The 24,207-nt window shown below is 36.2% G+C and overlaps 1 protein-coding gene across 6 annotated transcripts in view; it reads right to left on the reverse strand.

Annotated features, from left to right (window-relative positions):
- fsd1l (fibronectin type III and SPRY domain containing 1-like) overlaps nucleotides 1–24,207 on the reverse strand; it is a 36,844-nt gene that overhangs the window by 9,396 nt on the left and 3,241 nt on the right. For all 6 annotated transcript variants that reach the window (XM_059549663.1, XM_059549662.1, XM_059549661.1 and 3 more), the window contains exons 2-8: nucleotides 11,656–11,751; nucleotides 11,094–11,225; nucleotides 7,500–7,601; nucleotides 6,137–6,159; nucleotides 3,594–3,715; nucleotides 1,034–1,240; nucleotides 849–947 (exon numbers count right to left, since the gene is read on the reverse strand). In XM_059549663.1, coding sequence (XP_059405646.1) covers nucleotides 849–947; nucleotides 1,034–1,240; nucleotides 3,594–3,715; nucleotides 6,137–6,159; nucleotides 7,500–7,601; nucleotides 11,094–11,225; nucleotides 11,656–11,751 — 781 coding nt within the window. The remainder of the gene's footprint in view (nucleotides 1–848; nucleotides 948–1,033; nucleotides 1,241–3,593; nucleotides 3,716–6,136; nucleotides 6,160–7,499; nucleotides 7,602–11,093; nucleotides 11,226–11,655; nucleotides 11,752–24,207) is intronic.

Here is a 24,207-nt window from a genome sequence, read left to right on the forward strand (position 1 = left end):
CTTGTGTCAAGCCACTCTTGAACAACAGACAGCATCAGAAGCGTCTCAAGACAAAAAGGACTGGACTGCTGCTGAGTGGTCCAAAGTTATGATCTCTGAAGAAAGTAAATTTTGCATTTCCTTTGGAAATCAGGGTCCCAGAGTCTGGAGGAAGAAAGGAGAGGCACACAATCCATGTTGCTTGAGGTCCAGTGTAAAGTTTCCACAGTCAGTGATGGTTTTTGGGGTGCCATGTCATCTGCTGGTGTTGGTCCACTGTGTTTTCAGGGGTCCAAGGTCAACGCAGCCGTATACCAATAAGTTTTAGAGCACTTCATGTTTCCTGCTGCTGACCAACTTTATAGAGATGCAGATTTCATTTTCCAACAGGAAAGGACCATGGTATCCCTGTTCTTAATTGGCCAGCAAACTTGCCTGACCTTAACCCCATAGAAAATGTATGCAAAAGAGCTGAAGGCCACTATCAGAGCAACCTGGGCTCTCATAACACCCGAGCAGTGCCAAAGACTGATCGACTCCATGCCACGCCTCATTGCTGCAGTAATTCAGGCAAAAGGAGCCCCAACTAAGTATTGAGTTCTGTACATGCTCGTACTTTTCATGTTCATACTTTTCAGTTGGCCAAAATTTCTAAAAATCCTTTCTTTGTATTTGTCTTAAGTAATATTCTAATTTTCTGAGATACCAAATTTGGGATTTTCATAGGTTGTCAGTTATAATCATCAATAATTTAAAGAAATAAACATTTAAAATATTTCAGTCTGTGTGTAATGAATGAATTAGTGAAATAAATCAACTTTTTGCTGATATTCTAATTATATGACCAGCACCTGTATATGCTTTAATACCTCTAGTTTCCAAGGTGACTGGATCCGAATAATCCCCAGCCGCTGCTTTGTTACATGCTCTTACCCGAAAGTTCATGAACTTGGTGTCAAATCTTAACCCTGTCAAATGAAGACAGCAATCAGTTTTTTTAATGCATAAAAGTGGGAAATGACAGATATTTTGAGCAGAACCTTGCTGTCAGCACCTTGTAGAGTGTATTCACTGGTCTTGATGTTGTCCAGCACTTCCCAGCACTGCTCGTCCTTCACACGCGGCAGACCCTCATGGTTGGTTTTTCTGTACTCTAAGATGTAATGGTCGATTTTGCTGTCTTCCAGTATTCTCCAGGTTATGGTCACCTCATTATCTATGACCAGACAGTCCCCGAGCACTATCTCTGGAGCTCTTGGCACTATGTGCAGAAAATCAGAACAGGGCATGTAAGATTTTGTTTCATATATATTACCTTGAAGGAGTCATATCATAAAAGTTTTTGTTCACTTAGTAATATACTGTCATACATGTTTATGTCTTTGAGGTCCACTTAGGTTGTTTGTACATGTAAGATGTATGCACCCAAACAGCTTTTAATGTTTTGTGACCTATTTTCACCATTTAATATGCAGTGTTTTATGCAGTGCTCAAAGTGTAGTAGTAATTTTTATGTGTGAAAGTAGCATTTTTCTACATTTACTTTTGCACTGCAGGTTTACAGGCATTACAGAAAGGTAACATCTTATCGTCATTTATTCTGTCATTTTTAACAACAGCATGTATTCTCCTTGATACTTACTACAACAAAGTGTATCGACAAATATGGCCAGTTCTGTGCTTCAATGCATGTTACAGCTTCATTGAATTAAATTGTCTTTTTAAAAAAGGGATCTAAATGCTACATTAAGCTGTTTTAGAATATTTACAGACAGGAATGGACAGAGATTTGTATAACTCAAATAAACTTATAATCAATTGAATTCATAAACCTTTTACAATTCATTAACAATAATAGGCCCCTAAGAAATGTTTTTCAATGTTTTGTTTTCTCAACATCATGGCTCTGCATATATAATCAATTCTTGATGAACACTTTTCAATTACTATTTGAATTATTACATTAATTGGACCTTTTAGACAAATTTACTTGAAGTACCCTTTAAAAACCTAAAAGTAATCAAAAAGCAGTCTGATTATATACAGAGATTATATACTCAGATACAGAGCACAGAGAGTACAGATATGGAGAGTACAAATATACTCTGAAATCATGTCATGCATATGAGATTGTCTCGTATCTTAAATATCCTGTTAAAGGTCCCTGTCCAAAGATAACATCCAGTCAAAAATAACACAACTCTTCTCTTCTTCTAATGCAGCTACGCTACACAGTAACTCTGATCCTCTCTCCATGTTTCTCAGGTTGGCTAGGGACAGATTTGAGTTTTATGTTTCTAAATTAACTCTGCTCAACCTATCCAGCTAAAAAATGTCAGCTCACCAAGTATCAGAGCAAAATACAAGGAGCCAGGAATGCCAGTACCATTTTATTTAGAAATATAAAATTTTATCTGTTAAAATGGTTTGTGTGCATTTTTATCTAAACTTATCATATCTTAAGTTTTAACATTTCAGAAAATGAGCTCTCTCTATACAGACTCAATCTCCAAATGACTTTTAATATTAACATGAAAAAATATCTGTGCAAATGTTAAGCTAGCAAAGTCTTGGAAGATTACCTCAGTGTCAGCAAATTAATATTCATGAATTTTGTCTTATGATGGTGTCATATGGCATAGAAGCAGAGAGATACTTAAAACATAGAATAGAGTCTAGATTAGACTTAGGCACATCAGTGATTAGACAGAGAGATAATAGTTAGAGAAATGTTGATATCTGAAACACTTAGTCGACTATATCCTCTTCTTGTGCTGGGTTGATAGAGCTGAGAGGCGTCTTATTTTTCAGTGCTATTTTTTTTTTTTCAAATTTGTATATGTCTGGATTTGGTGCATTTGTAGACCCGAAAGCCAGAGTGACTCACAAAAGTGCAGAGAGTCATCCTAACGCATGATTACACACACGATAACAGCAGATGAAACAAGCAGTCAGTTCAGTGCAGTCACTCCATGCAATGAACCACAAATCAGTAGAGCTCATCATAACACATGCAAATATAAGGTAGAATACTGAATCATTTGATAAAACCATTCTAAAACTAACACTGAAAATGACAAAACTCATGCTTATTGTAGTCCTCTGCCACAAATGCATTTTAATTAAAGTAAAAATTAAATTATGAAAATGTATCCACCCTCAGGCCATCCAAGATGTAGACAAGTTTGTTGCTAAGTGGAGTATCTTTTTCTCTGCTGCTCACTTCTTGCACCTAGGCTGACTCACAAATGAATTGCGCATAAAAGGCTGTTTAAATCTGTAATGTCTTAAGTGAATGTTTGGGGAACTGTTGGGGAAAACATCTGATGTGTAAGATTATGCTAGATCCGTGTAAAATGGCATATTTTAGATGTTTCAGTAAACATACCATTAACATTCCTTTGAATGAATGTTAATATACTTTGGGTGAGGAAAATTTCTGTGATGATAAGGATTATAATCTTCATATTCACAGAACAGGTTAGAGTAGATTCTTCTATCACAGGTTTAGTAACATAGGCACAGATGCTGGGTTGGTAACTCAAAGGTTGTAGGTTCAAACTCAAGATGAGTTGATCCTGTAATACAAGCAGCTAAATTAATAATTAGCTTACCAGGGAGGAACTTGAGGCCCTGCAGAAGCTGTCTCTCCTTACTGAAGTCCACCATCAGGTGGGTCATATTATCTGTGGCTTTGGGCTTCATAGTCAAGCGGAAGGCAGGAGCCATTGTGACCCTAAAAGAACAAAATATAATAGTTTAGATATATTAGTCATAACTACAGTTACAAGCCGAATCGTTTCATTGCTTAGGACTTGGGGATCTGTAGAGTGTTGCATTGATGATTTATTATTGTAGGCGAAAACCCATAAAAGAGTTAGCATTTTACTGGTTTCATCATCCCGAATCAATACATTTTTTGGTTAAATGGCTGAAAAAAAGGTCTGTGGTGAAAACAAGCTCAAGATATGTTTCATGTTATAATTCTGTCATAAAATACATGAGTAATACCTTATGATTTTTTTAAAAGCTTTTACTTGTTTAAAAAAGGCGTTCGCTAACAAGTGTCTAAATGGGACTACAGAGATCGTCACTGAGCAGGTAAAATCATCTACTCACTAGTTCGCTTTGACAGCCTCATTGTGTTTTAACTATAGACTGTATAAAAACATGGACGTAGTGTCTGTGACATCACTCATAGATTTCCGAATAGCGTTTTTGAAGCTCAAAGTCGGCAGAGCGGACCGTCGCCATCTTGGCAGCGTGTCACCATACGTCACTCCCGGATAATCGAAAATGGGCAAAGAGGCGGGAGCTGGTTGCTGATGCCACGCCCACCTAGCTGGTGACAGCAGTGGAAATCCACCTGTCACTCAAACGGCCACGCCCTAAATTATGCAGAACTTTAAGGCTTAATATAATTTAAACGGATGAGTTTAGCTATATAGACCAAAACCACTTTTTGTACCAGGCTGTAAACACATTTTCTTTCTGGTGTAAAGTTTTTTACAGCATTTTAACATGGGGAGTCTATGGGACTGACCCTAGCAGCCAGTCGATGAATTGCAGTTTTAGTCACTTCTGTGTTGGCTTCACAAGAGAGACTGGAAGGAAGCCGCTCTTGTTTGTGCACCTTTGGTCTACTTTACAGCATACATTTAGTGTTTTACTTCTAGTGACCGTTGGTAATTATCATGATAAACAACATGTAACAACATGGGGGAGTCGTGACCTAGGGGTTAGAGAGTTTGATTCCTATCCCCTAACCCCCAACTGCTCCCCGGGCGCCACAGCATTAATGGCTGCCCACTGCTCCGGGTGTGTGTTCGCAGTGTGTGTGTGTGTTCACTGCTCTGTGTGTGCACTTTGGATGGGTTAAATGCAGAGCACGAATTCTGAGTATGGGTCAACATACTTGGCTGAATGTCACGTCACTAACTTTTAAGAATAATAACGTTTTGTTGGTCACAGAGCTTAATTTCAGAAATAATCAAAGACCATTGGAAAAATCCCAAGGTGATGCTAACATGCTGGTTGGCCTACAAAAATGTCATCGCTGCAACACTCTCTGACCTATATTCAGATTTTTTTACTTTTAAATTGACAGCATGGAATAAACATTTTAGTTTGTTCGGAAAAATAAAATGCTCTCCGACATTTGGATCCCACTGCTTCAGATCTCTGCGTAGCTACGGCAGTTACAAACTTTATAACTATCCCTGCATTTTCCAACCCTTTGCAGGAAAAAAAACTGCTTATTCGCATTCGCAGTCACTATATTTCATAAAACCATAAGCAGTGTGTATTCATTTCACTTCCCATATTACAGCCTTCACATAGGGTCTATGTAAATTATTTACCAATGTGGTATAAGTAAGGTCTTTACCCTCAGCAAATTATTTTAAACCTTTTTTTGTTTTGTTATTAAAGACAATATTTGGCAGTTTCCCCATGCCGAATAACTAAAGCTACTCACACCCCGCTCATGCCTCGCTCATGCAGTCTGAAACAGGTGCTGGATAGCAGTAAAATATATTCTGTTAGCAGATTTTACTCATTTTTAGCACACCATAGATTTAGTTGACATTCCCATTGCATAAACACGTATGAATAATTTAATCACATTTTAGAACTGTGTAATAAGCCTCACCACCTCCAACAATCAGGCTGTATTACATTCAATCCCAATGGATGTAAAGCTACAGCAGATAGGCTATATATACATACATACTTTTTTCATCTTGAAGAAGAGTCTCTGGTTACAAAGCACTGAGGCTGTTTACACACTCAAACAGTTTACATGTGTATGGCAGAGGTGAAGATCTTATTTAAGTTGCTGTATTTCATGCTATCCCTTCACTAGCATGTAACATTAAGCTTATTGCTAAAAAGTCTCAAAGGATCAACCGCGAAAATAAAACAACACTGAAAATCCTATAGATATTCAGTGCATACATCAAAAATAAAGCATGGCTAAAGTGTCTGAATGACCTACATAAAGGCACATAGACCAACCTAGGGTGAGACACCTGCGCACACACACACACACACACACACACACACACACAGGTTGATCAACAGTGCAAAACAAACAATGTGAATATATGTGTCATGCAGTGGTCACAACCACACACAGAGAGTGGAACATATACTGTACCTATCTTTGATCTGTTTGGCAGCCTTGAGGATGAAGATAAAGAGGAAGAGAGGAAAAAAACAGCAGGTCGTTAGTATTGCCATGCAGGTAAAGTGTAAGCATGCCATTCAACTGGATATACACAACCGCAGAAACACACACACACACACTAGAGCTGAAGATCTTTGCCTGATCTGATCTGATGAGAATAATGAGTGAATAATAGCGCACCATCAGTGAGCGCAGGAAGCCATCTACAGTGGATTCAATAATTTTCCTCCACAAAAACATGTAGGCTTAGCCTAATCTCTGTGAGTAAAGGTTTTTCAAATGATAACTAAATATTAATTGAGTCTTAAATACATAATGTGGACTGAGTATTTACGCTAATGTTGGCATTATTCTTTTATTAATGTGTTAGTGGCGAAGCAAATCCGACGGAGCTTTTATCTTAATTTCGTTATTGCCAAATACCCATCTTAGCTAATTAAAAATTGATCTTGATTTTATTTGTTAAAAAATGTCTATTTATAGGGCTGAGATGTTACGATGTCACAGAGGACTTATTTTATTTCTTTATTCCAAATTCCAAGTGGTGTAGTCTATGTCAGTTATGAATAAATTATGTTAAACCATCTATAAATGACTCATTCTTGACAAAAGGCAAAAGAGCTGTGTGCGTGCGCACATTGGAATAATGTCTATAATAATGTCTATAATAACTAAATTGGGAAATCCCAAAGGCTTAATGGTTTTTATACTGTACAAACTGTAAATTCTATGGCCCTACACCAACCCTACACCTAACCCTAACCCTCACAGGAAACTTTGTGCATTTTTACTTTCTCTAAAAAAATAATTCTGTATGATTTATAAGCGTTTTGAAAAATGGGGACATGGGTTATGTCCTCATAAGTCACCCTCTCCTTGTAATACCTGTCATACCCATGTCATTATACAGAGTTTTGTTCTGATATGTCACAAAAACAAGAGCACACACACACACACACACACACACACACACACACACACACACACACACACACAGGGTAAATCAGGATCTTAAACATATAAAGCACAGGTTGATGAGCATTAATTGTTTTTTTTATATACACATTAGTTTTTAATAGATTCACATTTAATGAACAGATTATAGAAATATAGACTTCAGTTTTTTTTTGCATTAGCATAGCAAGAAAAATCAAGTTTCAGACAATAAGCATTAGTATGTACAGTCCTAGTTTAATTCTTGGCATTCTCTGCTTGCGGTTTTTAAATGAGCCACAGAAAATTGTATTAAAATTTGAAAAGATGTAAAAAGAAATGTAAAAAAATATATGTTTTAAGTTGCAAGTATCCTTTGTGTAAAACATCAAACATCTACCTTTGTGAATTCCTCGTCATCTGCAATGTGCAGCGCATTATTAGCAAACTCCAAAAGTTCCTCTGCACTCTCTAATGCATTGGTGCTTTGGGTCAGCTGATTCTGGAGAAGAGATAAAAGTTGATCATTATTAGTGATTTTGAAATGATCTGTATTTGCTGAATATATGTGGGCTTATTTTTACTAATTCAGTGTATAATCTTTTTTTATACAATGCTTCCACTAAAAAAATGTGGACTGGAATGAAACTGGAATGAAAATTAATAAAAACTAGAGAGATATTTTTTAAAAAGCAAGTGTTGTACCAACAAAAAATGCTCCAAAAAAGCCCAGCAGTGGTGTTCCTGAATGAATCTATATTTCAGGGCAAATCAGTTGAGTGAATTATTCAGTGACTCATCTATAAAGACCACTTACTGTATCAATGCAACTCACTGAAAAATCCTGACCACTAAGGACCTGTTAAGACCTGAATCTACTTTGGGTGATCCAATCACAAGTGAACAGCTGTAACAAACTGTCAATTGCATTTGTCTCCAATGCATCTTCAGTGACCACTTGTGCCTGGATTAAAGACCCGTCTCATATCTGCCGTCCACAGAAACTGTCATTGTTGTTATTGAGCAAGATAAATTTCACGGTTGTGATACGAGTCATCCAGCTGTTAAGATTTCTCAAATCTTTCTTTGAGGCTTAAGTGGTCTGATCCACAGATTATTGCTTTACATTACACTTTTACTTGAGCATAAAAATCAGTTGAAGACAAACATGACACAACTTAAAAAAGCATTAATATAAATGTCCATAGAACTAGAAGAAATCTGCTCACTACACCAAAAGTTTGTTCCCTGACAAAGCTCCCTGAACATCCCACACTACTGCACTCTCATGAAAACTCCTATTTTAAAAAAAGGAACACAGTGTAAATAACAGATTTACCGTGCAGAGTAAGCCAATTAATTGATTAAAATGGGAGTATTCGTGACAGTGCAGAACTCGGATGGAAGTTCGGTGAGCTCACGTGTAAACCTATAGTAACCTGAATGACAGCTTCAGTAAATGTAACTATAGAAAATGGTTTAATGTTATATTTTTGCACACTTTCTATGTATACTTTATTTAAATGGGTCATGACGTGGAGAGTCCACAAAGAAACATTTGTAGAAAGATGAAGCAGATCTGACTGCAGCTGCCTCACAAACCGTGAGTAAATGATTTCATAATGCTTCGTCTGGAAATGACTTTCTTTTTTCTTTTTATCATTTTGTCAAAACACTCACATGCAATAGCAAGGGGGCATTGATACTGTTTCCTGTGCCATGACGTAAGCCAATCATAAGGGGCTGATTCCTGACAAGCATTAACCCCTTAACTGTCATCCCCATTTTTGAAAATTCACGAGAAAGTGCACTATCCAGACTTAAATGATTATAATTCATGAACGCTTTTGAATACAGACCTAAGGTTGATTTCTTAATCAAATGAAACTATTAAAAAGTTATAGAAGTTTACATTTACTGTAAAGAAAATGTATTGTACTATTTTTATTTTATTTTATATAAAATAAATATATTTTTAAAATAGTAAAAAATACAAAATTGCTATAAAATTAAAGCCATATGTCTACATAAGTTGTGTTCCAAATTTGAAGTTGACATAAAAAATATGAAATTTGTTTAGGTGTTATACCAAAAAAAAAACGGGTGCCACCAAAACTCAATTTTGCTTGACAGTCAATGACAAATATTATAACAGTGGTGTATAAGACTGATTCATGTGGACAAAAAAAGTGATAAAACGTATAAATAAATTTTTCAATTCCTTGTTTTATTTGTGTGATTATTAATATTTTTTTTGATTATTTTACTTTCATGTAAAGCACTTTGAATTGCCCTTGTGTACGAAATGTGCTATATAAATAAACTTGCCTTGTCTAAATTGAAGAAATAGATAAACATAAAAGACACACAGAAGCTACAGATAACAAAAAGCTTATAAAGAAGAACCCTATAACGGTTCCTGCAGCTGTCAGTCATGAACAGCAGCCAGTGTGTTTACGTACTATTATGCAGTTAAGGATGGGAAGGGTGCTGATGCTAATAGCTTATCTGAGCTCATTTCTCTCTCTGGTATTGTTCCTGTTCAGTGGACTTAGAGGGCTGGGCACAATACTGCCATTACAGCACCATGACATCACCAGCCCAACCAAAGCCAACTACACACACACCTACCAGAAACCTAAAACAAAAACACTGAATGCATGCACATGCAATCAAAGTTATGTGAACACTAAGTCTATGATCCTGCTTGAAATATGAGCAGTGCTGGTGTTATTTTATAAGCATATAAGTATAGGGCTGGGGAAAACAAGGCATTAATTTCTGTGATAAATATAGGCTATATTCTTGATATATAATAATTACAAATACATCTTTCCTGAGACCAGACAACTGATAATGAAACTGCAAATGGTTTATTAAATTAGGGATAACATGGACAGATACACAGTGTTGATGCTCCTAATACTAATGCTGATCTTCATATAAAAGACTTTCTGAGTGTTTCTAATGTCTTTACTCATTTTCAAGAAACATCTAAAGACTCATCTTTTTCGCCTGCACTTAACCAACTAATACTATCACTTTTCCTTTTCTTGTCTTTTCATTTATAAAAAAAAAAAGAAAAACCTGGCTATGCGTTCTATACTAGACTAACTGAGACTTGTCATGGCACTTGTATACTGTTGTTGTTCTCTTGTTGACCTGACTGCTTCTATTGTTCTCATTTGTAAGTCGCTTTGGATAAAAGTGTCTGCTAAATGATTAAATGTAATGTAAATGTATCATTTATTATAATACGTTTACATGACGATTGTTATAATTGTATATAAATCCAAAGTTATTATAATATTAGTGCAATTTGTATTTGTCATTAAAAAATGATAAACAGAAACAGTATTCTACCAATATACAATTATGTCTTAAAGTCTAAAAATAAATGGATAAATCGATGATTACAAGCCTTCAGTTTAAAGGGATAGTTCACCCAAAAATGAAAATTACCCCTGATTTTCTCACCCTCGAGCCATCCTAGGTGTATATGACTTTTTTCTTTCAGACAAATACAATCAGAGTAATATTAAAAATGTCCTGTCTCTTCCAAGCTTTATAATGTCCAAAAAAGTGCATCCATCCATCATAAAAAGTACTCTACGTGGTTCCATGGGTTAACCACATCAACTCTGGGGACCCACCGGTGGGTCCAATATTGCATATGCCTAATTCTCAAAAAATCTAAATAACAGCTGAAGTGGTTAATATAGGCCTTCTAAAATGCATTTGTATAGGAAAAATTTCTATTTTCAAAACTTTATAACCATAATCTCTAGCTTCTTAATTGCCATAAATTCACAAGAGAGTGGCATTCATGGGGTAATTTTCATTTTTGGGTGAACTATCCTTTTAAGAGGAATTGGTATTAGAATCAATATGAAACAAATATTATTTGATTTACTTCTTATATTGGTTCTACATTGTTTTGGGGATTTACTATGTGCAAATACATGGGCCATTACCAAAGTTGTTTGAGAGTTACCTGAAGCTCATGTGATTTCCGGACTGATTCTTGTTTGATGGTGTTTGTCATACTCTCCTTCATCTCGTCCAGGATGGAGTAAAGCGTGTCAAATTCCTCCTCTAAATCTGACACCACCTGTGTGGAGTTGTCCTGAAACATGACAAAATTTCAAAAAGAAAGGGAAACCAAAATCAGATTATCACCATTACTCTTCACCATTACAAGTAATTCAAACTTTTTTTTTTCTTTTTTTGCCAACTCCACTCACATCACCAGAAACTTGCAGTAACAATGTAAACTAACCTCATTCGTATTTTAAAAAGACTATGCAACTTTCCAATGCAACTAAAATGTGATATGACATAAAAAATGGAGATGCATATTAATACTTATGAGATAAAACATCATCAGAGATGAACAAATTTATATACATCATATTTATAATGAAAAGTCGAAAAAATGAGAGAATATGGGACTATTTTTTTTATTGAATAAAACATGTTTGGTAATGACATTTGTTACTAGACACCTGGAATAGAAATATCGTAACTTAATTTTAGAGTGCTTTTAGTGTACTCACCTGAACTCGACCAAAAGTGTGATTCAGCGTTTCAATAAAATTCTGGAGTTCCTCATTTTTGTTTGCTAATGTGGCAATTATCCTCTGTAAGGCATCCTGCAAAAAGCAAACAAACAAATCATACTGATGCTCATTTATTTGTAGGGCCCATCATATATTTTCAATCGCTTTCAGCTTTCTCTGTGAGTCAAAAACTTTTGTGTTATACTTGTAAACAGAATACCTAGTGATGTAAAGTTGCAGTGAAGAATAGAAAAAGACCATCTTCAGCAGGATGATTTAATGAAATTGTGCTATTTCAGTTATCTAATGACCAAAGGATACTTTGCTTTTCCACATTTATTTGATGTCACATCAATTTCAAGTTAATTGCATCCCATGTCATATCACTGCATTATCCAAATTTTCTCCAAAGTCTATTTTAAGATAGAAATATATTTTAAAAATAAATGCATATGCCTTGGCTATTGCTATGCCATTCTATAATAAAGCAGAGGAATTTTGACCTATTTAATATATATTCATCTCTGTCCTCTAAGGCTTGTTCACTGTGTCCCATATGGCAACTCATGTGGAAACTTCTCAGATGCTCTGCTTGAGTAATAACACTGGTTTTTATTTGCTATGCAATACAGAAATACAATAGAGATCATCTTTAAAAACTAATACCACCAAACAGACATTAATAAACCCTGACAAAACTGACAAATTTTGATGCCAGGTCAATAACTGCCTCCAGACAGGGAGCTATAAGAAATAGGAGTTGGTAATTTGAAGTGTGCCGCACAGATGTATTATTTTATCTGATACACTGGCATTAATTTGCTCTCTCATGAACCATTTGTTGACGCATTGAAAATATATTTTGGTCCAAAAATAGCAAAAACTATGACTTTATTCAGCATTCTCTTCTCTTCCGTGTCTGTTGTGAGATTTCAAAACAAAGCAGTTTGTGATATCCGGTTCGCGAACGAATCATTCGATGTTACCGGATCTTCTTGGACCATTTTACCAAATTGAACTGAATTGTTTAAAACTGTTCACGTCTCCAATACGCATTAATCCACAAATTACTTCAGCTGTTAACTTGTTTAATGTGGAGTAATTCATTTACTCAAACAGTACACTGACTGAACTGCTGTGAAGAGAGAACTGAAGATGAACACCGAGCCAAGCCAGATAATGAACGAAAGATTGATTCGTCCTCAAGTCAAGAATCGTTTCTGTCGGACGCGTCTGATTCGAGAACCGAGGAGCTGATGATACTGCGCATGTGTGATTCAGCGTGAAGCAGACCGACACACAGAGCGGCTGAACCTAACTGTTTTTTTTGGTGATTGATTCTGAACTGATTCTCTGCTAATGTTATGGGCCTAGGTAAACCGAAGACTTGAATCAAGGGCAATCATCGCAAATGACATCATTACGTAGAGCGCAAAAGAACTGGATATCACCGGATATTACTAAACTGCAGTGTTTTGAAATCGCACAACAGACCCCGAAGAGAAGACAATGCTGAATAAAGTCGTAGTTTTTGCTATTTTTGGACCAAAATTTATTTTCGATGCTTCAACAAATTCCAACGGACCCTCTGATGTCACATGGACTACTTTGAAGATGTTTTTATTACCTTTCTGGACATGGACAATCTACCATGCACACATTTTCAATGGAGGGACAGAAAGCTCTCTGACTAAATCTAAAATATCTTAAACTGTGTTCCGAAGATGAACGGCGGTCTCACGGGTTTGGAACGACATGAGGGTGAGTCATTATTGACATCATCTAGATTTTTGGGTGAACTAACCCTTTAAGCAGAAGTGCAGTAATGCCACTGCTGCAGGTTTCTGTGACATGGCTATATGCAAAGCTAATCAAATTTCAGTGGAGGGACAATCCTCTGGTCAAAGGAGCAAAATAAGTGAGAGGAGAAGCTGGTCATCAAGTATGTACTTGCTACTAGGGATGGGTATCATTTACATTTTATCGATACTGATACTGCTTATCGATACTGGAACTTATCAATGCTGTTTTTGATACTATTTTGTGCAAAAATAATAATAATAATAATAATTCATTACATTTATATAGCGCTTTTCTAGGCACTCAAAGCGCTTTACATAGACAGGGGGCAAAAAGATATGTGAAAAGTTGTTGAAAGTTTCAGGTTATTTTATTACTGCTGAACTTTAGCAACTCTTTTAATGTTCTTCAGTCAAGAGCAGTGAGTTATTTTTCTCTTTGTGTTTTATTAACGTTAAAGGAATAGTTAATCCAAAAAATTAAAATTGTGTCATCTTTTACTCACTCTCAAGTTGTTTTAAACCTGAATGAGTTTCTTTCTTCTGTTGAACATAAAAGTTATTTTGAAGAATGTGGGTAACCAAACAGCTGCTGGTTCCCAATGTCTTACATAGGGTTGCACGATATATCGGCCACCATATCGATATCGGCCGATAAATGTTAATTTTTCTGTTATCGTTATCGAACCAATTAGAGAATTTGGCCGATAAATAATGCATTAGTTCCTGCAGAGACACTTCAGATGCACACTGTTCATCATGATGGTTTTTAATTGCTTGAAATATCATTGGAAACACTTCGAAAATGAAAATACGGTGAACTGCAACATGTGCAAGGCAAGTCTATCATATGATAATGAGATTATTAGCTACTGTAAAATAATGGAACGCAATCTTTGTTCGCCCGTGTTTTAGCACATTGTTAATAGAAGAGCGCATACGCAACGGATCCACACGACTAGCACAGTTAAGTTCGCTTGTGCATTTACAGTTTTGTGCAATTGTACGTTGTAATATTGTCTTTATTTTATGCATATAAATCAGATTTTTCTCATATAGAATGTTTGGTTAAGCAATAGCCTATAGAGGGTTAATAGAGTGCTTCAGTTTGCTGGTCATCATCTTTAGCTCAGCGCACGCAGCTCAAACAGCAGCTTGCAACATTAATAACTATGATTGAGATTGTCATATATATAACATTATAATGAGTAGGGATGCACCGGTTGACCGGCCATAAATCGGAACCGGCCGGTTTTTGCTTAAAATACGTGATCGGCAATCGGTTTTTGGTCTTTTTTCGTCCGATTTTTCCGGAAGTGCGCTCGCGTGCACAGACTACATTGTAATCGTTCGCTATGTCATTTGTGTGGAAGAGTATTTCGAGATCTGTGCGCAGGACACAAGCAGTCGATCAGTACTGGAAATGCAGAGTTTCATGTCTGAGGCACAGATAGCAGGAAGCGATCAGCCGTTGGTGTACTGGCGCACAAAATAAGAGCCTTTCCTGCGTGCACTAAAGCTGCGCGAGCGTATACTGTACCGGGGTCTGCGCCCTGAACACGAGTAGACCGTGAAGAGCTGTTCAGCTCAACTTCTCGCATGTTGGATGAGAAACGAAATGGACTAAACTGTGACAAAACTTAAATGTTTTTTTTTTTTTTTTAGAATTTGCATACACGTTTGGAAAAGCCAGAAATAAACGTCAGTTCTGCATTAGGATGATTATTTTTTATTTTACTTTAAAATTACATAGACTTAATTTGATTTAAAAATCACCTGCTGTAGCACACTGAAAAAAAGTGTTTCATTCATCCAATTAAAACATTTTATATTTTTTTTACTTGAGACAATAAGTTAAAATACATTTATTTTTCATTGGCTCAAGTAAAAAAATATAGATGTGAATCATCACCCGAATTTTTTTTTTATCATTGGATGAATGAAAAACTTTGCATCTTTGTTTTATTCGCACCAACATTATTTGATTTTAACATTTTGGAAAATGCATTTATATAGCATACTTTTATTTAGTCTCACTGGTAAAGACCTTTTTTTTATTTAAAACCAAATGTAAAAACTAAAATACTGAATGCTGATTAAGAAACATCTTATTGAATGTGTGTTGATTGTGTTGTTTGGATTGTAGAACTATGCAGTTGTTGCCTTTAATTTCACATGGTTACAGTTAATCTTTTCATTTAAGGCCAGTTCTCTGTAGTTTCAACCCAATTCAAAAACAAAAGCTAAATGCTGATGTCTGTACCATCTATGTTTGTATTGAATGTAGGCTACTTACTGTGCAGTTACTGCTGTTAATTTCAGATGGTTACAGTTATTGTTTTCAATAGCCAAAAGCAAGTTTGGCCTATTAAATACCAAATATCTTGTTTATGCACACTTTCCTTCTTTCTTGTTTGTTGCTTAAAAGATTTTTAAAAAATCGGAAATCGGTATCGGAATCGGCCAGTTTGCTTGTAAAAAAAAAATTTGTATCGGAAACGGCCATGAAAAATCATGATCGGTGCATCCCTAATAATGAGAACTAGGGCTGAAACGATTCCTCGAGTAACTCGATTACAAAAAATGATCGAGGCAAATTCCTCTGCCTCGAAGCCTCTTTTAATTTATTTAGAATCTCACGTCAGGTTCTTTCGCAATGATTGTTTTAATGTAACACAGCGCGTTTACGTCACCCACAAAGCGGAAGGAGACACAAGCGCTGCGTCCTAAGTAAGGAGTCAGCAGTGTTTTGATTTGAGGGCGCGTGCAAACGTAAAGAGAACGTCGTGGCGTGTGTCCATTGCAAGATAGAGCTGGCATACCACAACTAGGGCCCTATGATTTCCGCGATGCAGTAAACGCGGAGGGAATCACGGAATCCAGTCATAAAAACAGAATTTACAGTTTAACACAGAATGGCACGAAATTTGCCAAATTTTGAATGAATTAATAAAAAATAGGTCATTGCACTTACATCAAATCACGATATGGACTAATATCTGTAAATATTAAGCTGGAATAGTCTATTTAAATATGAATCCTGCATGTTCTTGCGTGTCTCTGTTAATGAATGGAGCAGAAGCTCGTCTTCCTTTATCACAAACACTGAAGCGTGCGTGACGCTTGCGGTGATTTCAGCGTCTTTCCTTCTCACTCAATAAAGACGTGAACACACGAGGAACATCTTCAGAACTGCTCTGACAGTCACTTCGTGAGCATTTGACCATTTAATTTGAGTAAAACTAGCATCATATCACATACACAGAGCTGTAAAGGTACGTCAACCCGTCAAAATAAAAGTCCGGTTAAAGACTATTGTTCAGCAGAATGTACATAGCCAAAATCAAAAAAATTTTTAAGGTTTAATCACACAAAATTTCTTCCATGTTTTATTTTTAATAGTAAATCCCCTTTGTTTACCAAAAAGTTAAAGGGATTCTCCACCGTGTTTTCATATTAAACTATGTTTTTCCCTTAACTAAGACGAGTTGATACATACCTCTCTCGTCTCAGTGCGTGCACTCAATCGCTTTGGCGCGCGGTGACACTTTGAAAGCACTTAGCTTAGCCCATTCATTCAATATGGGCCAAGCAGAGAAGCTACCAAACACCTCCACGTTTTCCCTATTTAAATACAGTTACTCGCGTAGTGTAACTCGACCTAGGACGGTAACACAAAACGTTGCGCTTTTCTAAGCGTGTAAAATGGATAACTATATTGTATGACGGAATACCATGGCAAGTGCTTGTAAGCACTTCGTCTTGGCGCAGTAATATCTTCACTCGTGAAAAATCCTCTCACTGGCCCCCGCTCCCTCTAGTGAAGATATTACTGCGCCAAGACAAAGTGCTTACAAGCACTTGCCATGGTATTCCGCCACACAATATAGTTATCCATTTTACACGCTTAGAAAAGCGCAACGTTTTGTTTTGTGTTACCGTCCTAGGTCGAGTTACATTACGCGAGTAACTGTATTTAAATAGGGAAAATGTGGAGGTGTTTGGTAGCTTCTCTGCTTGGCCCATATTGAATGAATGGGCTCAGCTAAGTGCTTTCAAAGTGTCACCACGCGCCAAAGCGATTGAGTGCATGCATTGAGACGAGAGAGGTATGTATCAACTCGTCTTAGTTAAGGGAAAAACATAGTTTAATATGAAAACACGATGGAGTATCCCTTTAAGTTTGCTTAATTTTCAATATTTAAAAGATAAATTAAATTAATGTTTTATGTGTTTAATTTTTAATGTGCATCTCAGAAAATGCTTTATTTAAAACCCCAACCGAATGGCACTTAAATGCACTTAATTCATCTTTCAACTTTATTGTCATTGTTCACAGTACAAGTACAGACAGAGAAACAATGGGTAATAATTAAATGTTTATTTTTTATGTATGCATTGCATTCTATGCATTTAAAAAATAAAAAATATTTTTTTCTAAAAAAGGAAACTTAGTTGTTCATTTTAAGAGACCCAGGATTCTTATTTTCTCTTGCATAATTAATATTGCACTTTAATTAAGCAAAAACACATTTTATCTGATTACTCGATTAATCAATGGAATTTTTGGTAGAATACTCTATTACTAAAATATTCGATAGCTACAGCCCTAATGAGAACACTATTATAATAAAACTTTATAAATTCATTTGGTTTGGTTTCCATGTTTCAGTGCGTTGTTGCGGGAAGAGCCAAGAGCGCATCCACAACAGAAGTTACACATTCTGATTAGCACGTAACTTAGTTCAACTTCACGTGTGCATTTGGTCTTTTTGTATATATATAAGTTGTAATATTATATTTAAGTTGTATAAATATCTAATATATGATGCATTTCCCTGTGTTAAATAAGCTGGCAGCACTTCAGTTTACCAGTGTTCATTCAGATCTTCAGCTTCAGCACACGCAGCTTGTGCACAACAGCAATGCACAACATTAATAACTATAATTGGGAATGTCATTAACATAATATTATAAAGAGAATATTACTGTAATAAAAAAAAAAGTTGTGAATTATTTGGGTTTGATTGCTGTGTTTCAGCGCGTTCAGAGCATGTCCACAACACATCTGACTATTCGGGTTGTAGCGCAGGTGCATTGCAATATTGGAAATAGGCTACTTCTGTTTTAAACCGTGAAAGCAACGTGCAAACTTTGTGCAAGTCAAACTTATGCCTGTGAACATCTTTCACAATGATAGTGAAAGTAAAAACTGGCCGCACTTTCGGCATCTAACGACGCACACATTAACAGCACATTAGGGCTGAAACGATTCCTCGAGTAACTCGAGTAACTCGATTACAAAAAATGATCGAGGCAAATTCCTCTGCCTCGAAGCCTCTTTTAATTTATTTTAAATCTTACGTCAGGTTCTTTCGCAATTATTTTTTATAACGCGTTTACGTCACCCACAAAGCGGAAGGAGACATAAGTGCTGGGTCCGAAACATAGACAGTAAAAGAAGGTCCGAAATCTCAAACTACAAGGAGTCAGCAGTGTTTTGATTTGAGGGCGCGTGCAAACGTAAAGAGAACGTCGTGGGCCATGGCATATGTCCATTGCAAGATAGAGCTGGCATACCACAACTAGGACCCTATGATTTCCGCGAATGCAGAAAACGTGGAGGGAATCGCGGAATCCAGTCATAAAAACGGAATTCACAGTTTAACGCGGAATGGCACGGAATTTGCCTAATTTTGAATGAATTAATCAAAAATAGGTCATTGCACTTACATAAAATCACGATATGGACTAATATCTGTAAATATTAAGCCGGAACAATCTGTTTAAATATTAATCCTGCATGTCTCTGTTAATGAATTGAGCAGAAGCGCGTCTTCCTTTATCACACACACTGAAGCGCGTGTGACGCTCGCGGTGATTTCAGCGTCTGCTGTCTCACTAAATAAGGACGTGAACACATGAACAACATCTCCAGAACTGCTCTGACAGTCACTTCATGAGCATTTGACGGTTTGATTTGAGTAAAACTAGCGTCACATCACATACACAGAACTGTAAAATAACGTCAACCCGTCAAAATAAAAGTCCGGTTAAAGACTATTGTTCAGCAGAATGTACATAGCCAAAATCAAAAAAAAAATTAAGGTTTAATCAAACAAAATTTCTTCCATGTTTTATTTTTTATAGTAAATCCCCTTTGTTTACCAAAAAGTTAAGTTAATTTTTAATAATTAAAAGATTATTAATGCATTCTATGCATTTAAAAAATACAAATATTTTTTTTCTAAAAAAGGAAACTTAGTTGTTCATTTTAAGAGACCCAGGAGTCTTATTTTCTCTTGCATAATTAATATTGCACTTTAATTAAGCAAAAACACATTTTATCCGATTACTCGATTAATCGATGGAATTTTTGGTAGAATACTCAATTACTAAAATATTCGATAGCTACAGCCCTACAGCACATATTCAGAGACGACGAGAGACGAATCTCCTAATATGTGGTATATCTGACATACAACTGTTTTAATTTATTTCTTTAATGTTTCTCTTGTGGCCTGAACATAGTGAAAACAATGAGAAGAAACATTTTTCGTGTTGAACAAGTTGCTTATGAAAGTTGGTGCATAAAAGTGTTACTGAAGTGTAAAAATTTTATTTAGGCTATAGGACTATAATTAATTGTAGGCTATAATAAACCTGACATTTTTAAAACCTTTTCACTCACGTGTCAGTTATGCGGTGATGCGCTATGAAATTGTTGCAAAGCAAATTAATTGTAATAATAATTTAATAATAAAAGCAACCTAATAATAATAGCCAGAAAAAAACAGGTCTACATGAATTAGATTGACAAATACTCTTATTAATGACAATATTTAATGATTTTTACAATAACTTTGGCTATAGTCCTTACATGCTGGACCTCTTTCAACACACTCCATCGTCTTATCGCCTTATTTTTTTTTTACATTTTCATTTTACATGCAAGTATTGTTGTCCAGTAAATTATTTCCATTATTTAAGCATTATTTTATTTATTTGTAAGGCTGCTTTATTTTTTTTATTTATGTTGAAGTGTTTAATGCCTTTTAATGATGAGACTTTTTTGGTAATCAGGCTCTCAAAAACTACGTACAAATGTGGATTTAGATTTATCGGCCAACATATCGGCTATCGGCTTTCATATTTAAAGAATTATCGTTTATTGGTATTGGCCAAAATTTTCATATCATTGTATTAGGGCTGCAACTAATGATTATTTTGATAATCAATTAATCTGTCGATTATTTTTTAGGATTAATCGGTTTATGTACTTATATTTGAGTTTTTTCCATTTTTCCCCCAAGTAAATCCATCAGAAGGTTGTCCAGAAAAAAAAATTGGACACACACAAAAAACCTGCTGTGTGAAAAAGAGCAGTGAATACTTAGAAAAAAAGTGCATTTCAAATATCTTTAAACATTTACCTCTCTCATTCAGTCATAATTAGGCTGCACGACTGAATTTTGAACTGGTAAATGACAAACTGATCACAGAACATGTTTGTAAAGCTTTAAATGTTAACTGTTAAAAAGCAATGTTATCAGCTTTTACGACTAAACATTTGCAAACAACATTGTACTGGAGAATCTGCACAAATGAAAGTCTTAGGGGCCGTTCACAATTCGCGCCCTAAAACTAGTGGAAAACGCTAGGCGCACCGCTTTCTCCTTCTTTCCAAAGCGCTCGGGCAGAAGCGCCCCTGTGGCGTCTGCCTTTGCCAAGCAACCATGACGTGCTCTCTCCTTGAAGACGCGGAAATTTCAGCAAAGGATAAATGGATTTGCAGCTCAAAAAATCGCTTGCAGTAGCTCTGCTACTAAATTTATTTCAAAATGGAAATCCATATACAACTATGATCAGCTGTTCCTTCATCTTGACTGAGCTTTTAATGTTGTTACGGGAAAGGATGAAGCTGATTGGTTAGTTCTTGTCACATGACCCGCGGTGTGCTTGCGGCATTCTGAAAAGTTGAAATGTTTTAACTCGATGCGGTGCGGTGTTGGAAATAACGAACTTGAGCGCGCAAAAGACGCGATATGTGAACGTCCCCTTAAACAGTTCAGTAGTGCCGAGTTTACAGGTTACTCTTCTTTTTTGAAGGCTCAAAGTAAGGTACTCCCACATCACGCTGAATGCTGCAGAGACGCTGTTCGGGAAGCACGTGACATAAAACGAGGCCAGCTATTGGCTATTCGCTACTTCTCCTGCTGTACTGGCTTAGTAAAACCTCCGGTGGCTCATTACTGCCAGACTTTGGTCACCGCAGATTTGAAATATGCACGAAATGAGCCGCTTACGGCAAATAAATGTTATTTAGCAACGAATCGATGACTAAATTAGTTGACAACTATTTTAATAATCGATTTTAATCGATTAAATCGATTCGTTGTTTCAGCTCTACATTGTATCCCTAGTCTTACATATTTTTTTTCCAACTATCAAAGTCAGTGGGGACCAGCAACTCCACTCCCTCCACAACTCCACATTCTTCAAAATATCTTATTTTATGTTCAGCACAAGAAATGAATACAGATTTGGTACAACATGACAGTGAGTAAATAATGACAGAATTTAAATTTGTGAGTGAACTATCCCTTTAAATGACAATCAGCATCATGTTTAGTACTGTCGATTTTAGAGCGTTGCACGCATCCGATTTTTGCTCAAATAGACATAACTGTGTTTATATGTAAACTGTGTGTGTTTTTGACAGTACTAACACAATCAGATGATAACTAAGATAACTAAGGAATCACAAAAAATGGTTCAATAACGTTGAATGTTACAGGGACTGATTATTGCAAATGCAGATCACACTATGTTTTGGTTAAACAATTTTAATTTATTTATTTATTGCTAAGGTTTGCATATGGTGGTGTGTTCTTAATGATAACTTTCCTTACAATATATACTATTCCTAAAATAAGAAATAGCCCAATATATCGCCTTGCTTATAGTATCGCAATGTATCGCAACATATCGTTTCGCAACAAATCGTATCGCGACCCTGGTATCGTAATACATATCGTACCGCCAGATTCTTGGCAATACACAGCCCTAATATATTGCATCTGACACTGGTGCCGCTTAGTTTTGTAACGTGAGCCCACACTTTTGAATGTTTTACTCTTGCCACCATGACGGATTGCATGCAAACACACACCACACATGAATGATATCACATGTCGAGCAAACATTGTCCACATCATTTAGTGAAGGAAAATGACAAGCAGCAGCTTATAATTTGACATAAACATTGAAGTATACTTAGCTAAAACAATGAAAGTATCAATAACAGTAATGTTTGTCTGGAGTTTATCGTTGTCCAGTATTGACTCAGTTACAGTCCAATAAGATACTGGTTCTTGGTAGGGGTGGGAATCACCAGAGGCTGAAAGACCATATTCTGCTATATATTACAATTTATAACCTTTTTCCAACTTTAAATTATGTCCCCAAAGGAAAACTTTGGCAACCACTGTTTAAAAAAAAAAAAACATTTTTACAAGTTAACCTTGAATCATCCCAGATTATCCTGCCACTCCTTAATAAGGAGGGGGAACTCTCCTTCCTCTCTAGATTGGATGGACCCAATATTTCCTTCTTTTGCTCTTTTTAAGAAGCTCAACAACATCCAGAGACTTCCTGTATCTTAAGGTGAATATCATCCACCCCCTGCACCTTGCCACTCTTTTAACTTTTTAACTACCTCAGCAACTTCAGCCAAGGAACTGAGCAATGACTGCCCTAGTTCTTCCATCCCAATCTTATTGTATGCATAAAATCAAACACACAGCCTTTCAAATTCTCTGTTAGTGTGCACAGTAGCTTCCAGCGTCCATCCAGTGTTTGCACTACTTCTCTCCAGAAGTTATGACTAGGGCTGTGCGATATGGACAAAAAAAACCTATCACGATTTTTTGATCAATTTTGCGATTTCGATTTTAATCACGATTTTGACACACACAGGCATGCTTTACAGTCATAAATGCATTCAGTATACATTTGAAACATATTTCCAAAAGAAAACCAATGAGAGCTTTATCAAAAAGTTGTAACATGTCTCTAGAACAGATTTGAGTAAAAATAATCACTCAGTAAAGATGTCAAACAAAATCTAGACATATGGCAAAAAATTATAATAAAAAATTAAAATAAAACCCGTGGTCAGGGATGTTTACGCATCACAGAGTGTGTGAACCTGGAGTTAGGCATATGCCCAGTCTGCTCTGTTCTCGCGCTCCACTTAGGTGCGCTGCATCCTGATTGGTTCAGATAACATACTGCGGGAGGTCGGGGCTGCGGAAAATCGTGCTATAAAGCGATTTAAAAAATGTTATTTTGATTTCGATTAATCGCACAGCCCTAGCTATGACCAATTAAAATAACCTTATTTTTTGCTCCTGCAGACCCACTGATTTAACTTCCACTTGAATCAAACACACCTGAACCATTTAAACAAGGTCTTAAGATCACTTGAAAATTTGAGGCTGGTATAAAACCTTTTTGGGCAGGCTCTCCAGGAGCAGGATTGAAAATCACTGGCATATTCTTTGAATTTGAGCCACCTGATGATTTGTCAAAGCCTTTTTGAGGCCTAGCTGGAAGTCCTATGGGTTAACCAATCAGACATATTCTGTAGCTGTTTGCAAAAGATTTTTTTATTTTAAGATCCACAAGACAAGGCAGAATCTTTAGTGATATAAATGACCATTTTGTCCCTTAGAGGAGGTGTCTATCA

Source organism: Carassius carassius, chromosome 5, assembly GCF_963082965.1.
Source record: "Carassius carassius chromosome 5, fCarCar2.1, whole genome shotgun sequence".
Taxonomy (NCBI): Eukaryota; Metazoa; Chordata; class Actinopteri; order Cypriniformes; family Cyprinidae; genus Carassius; species Carassius carassius.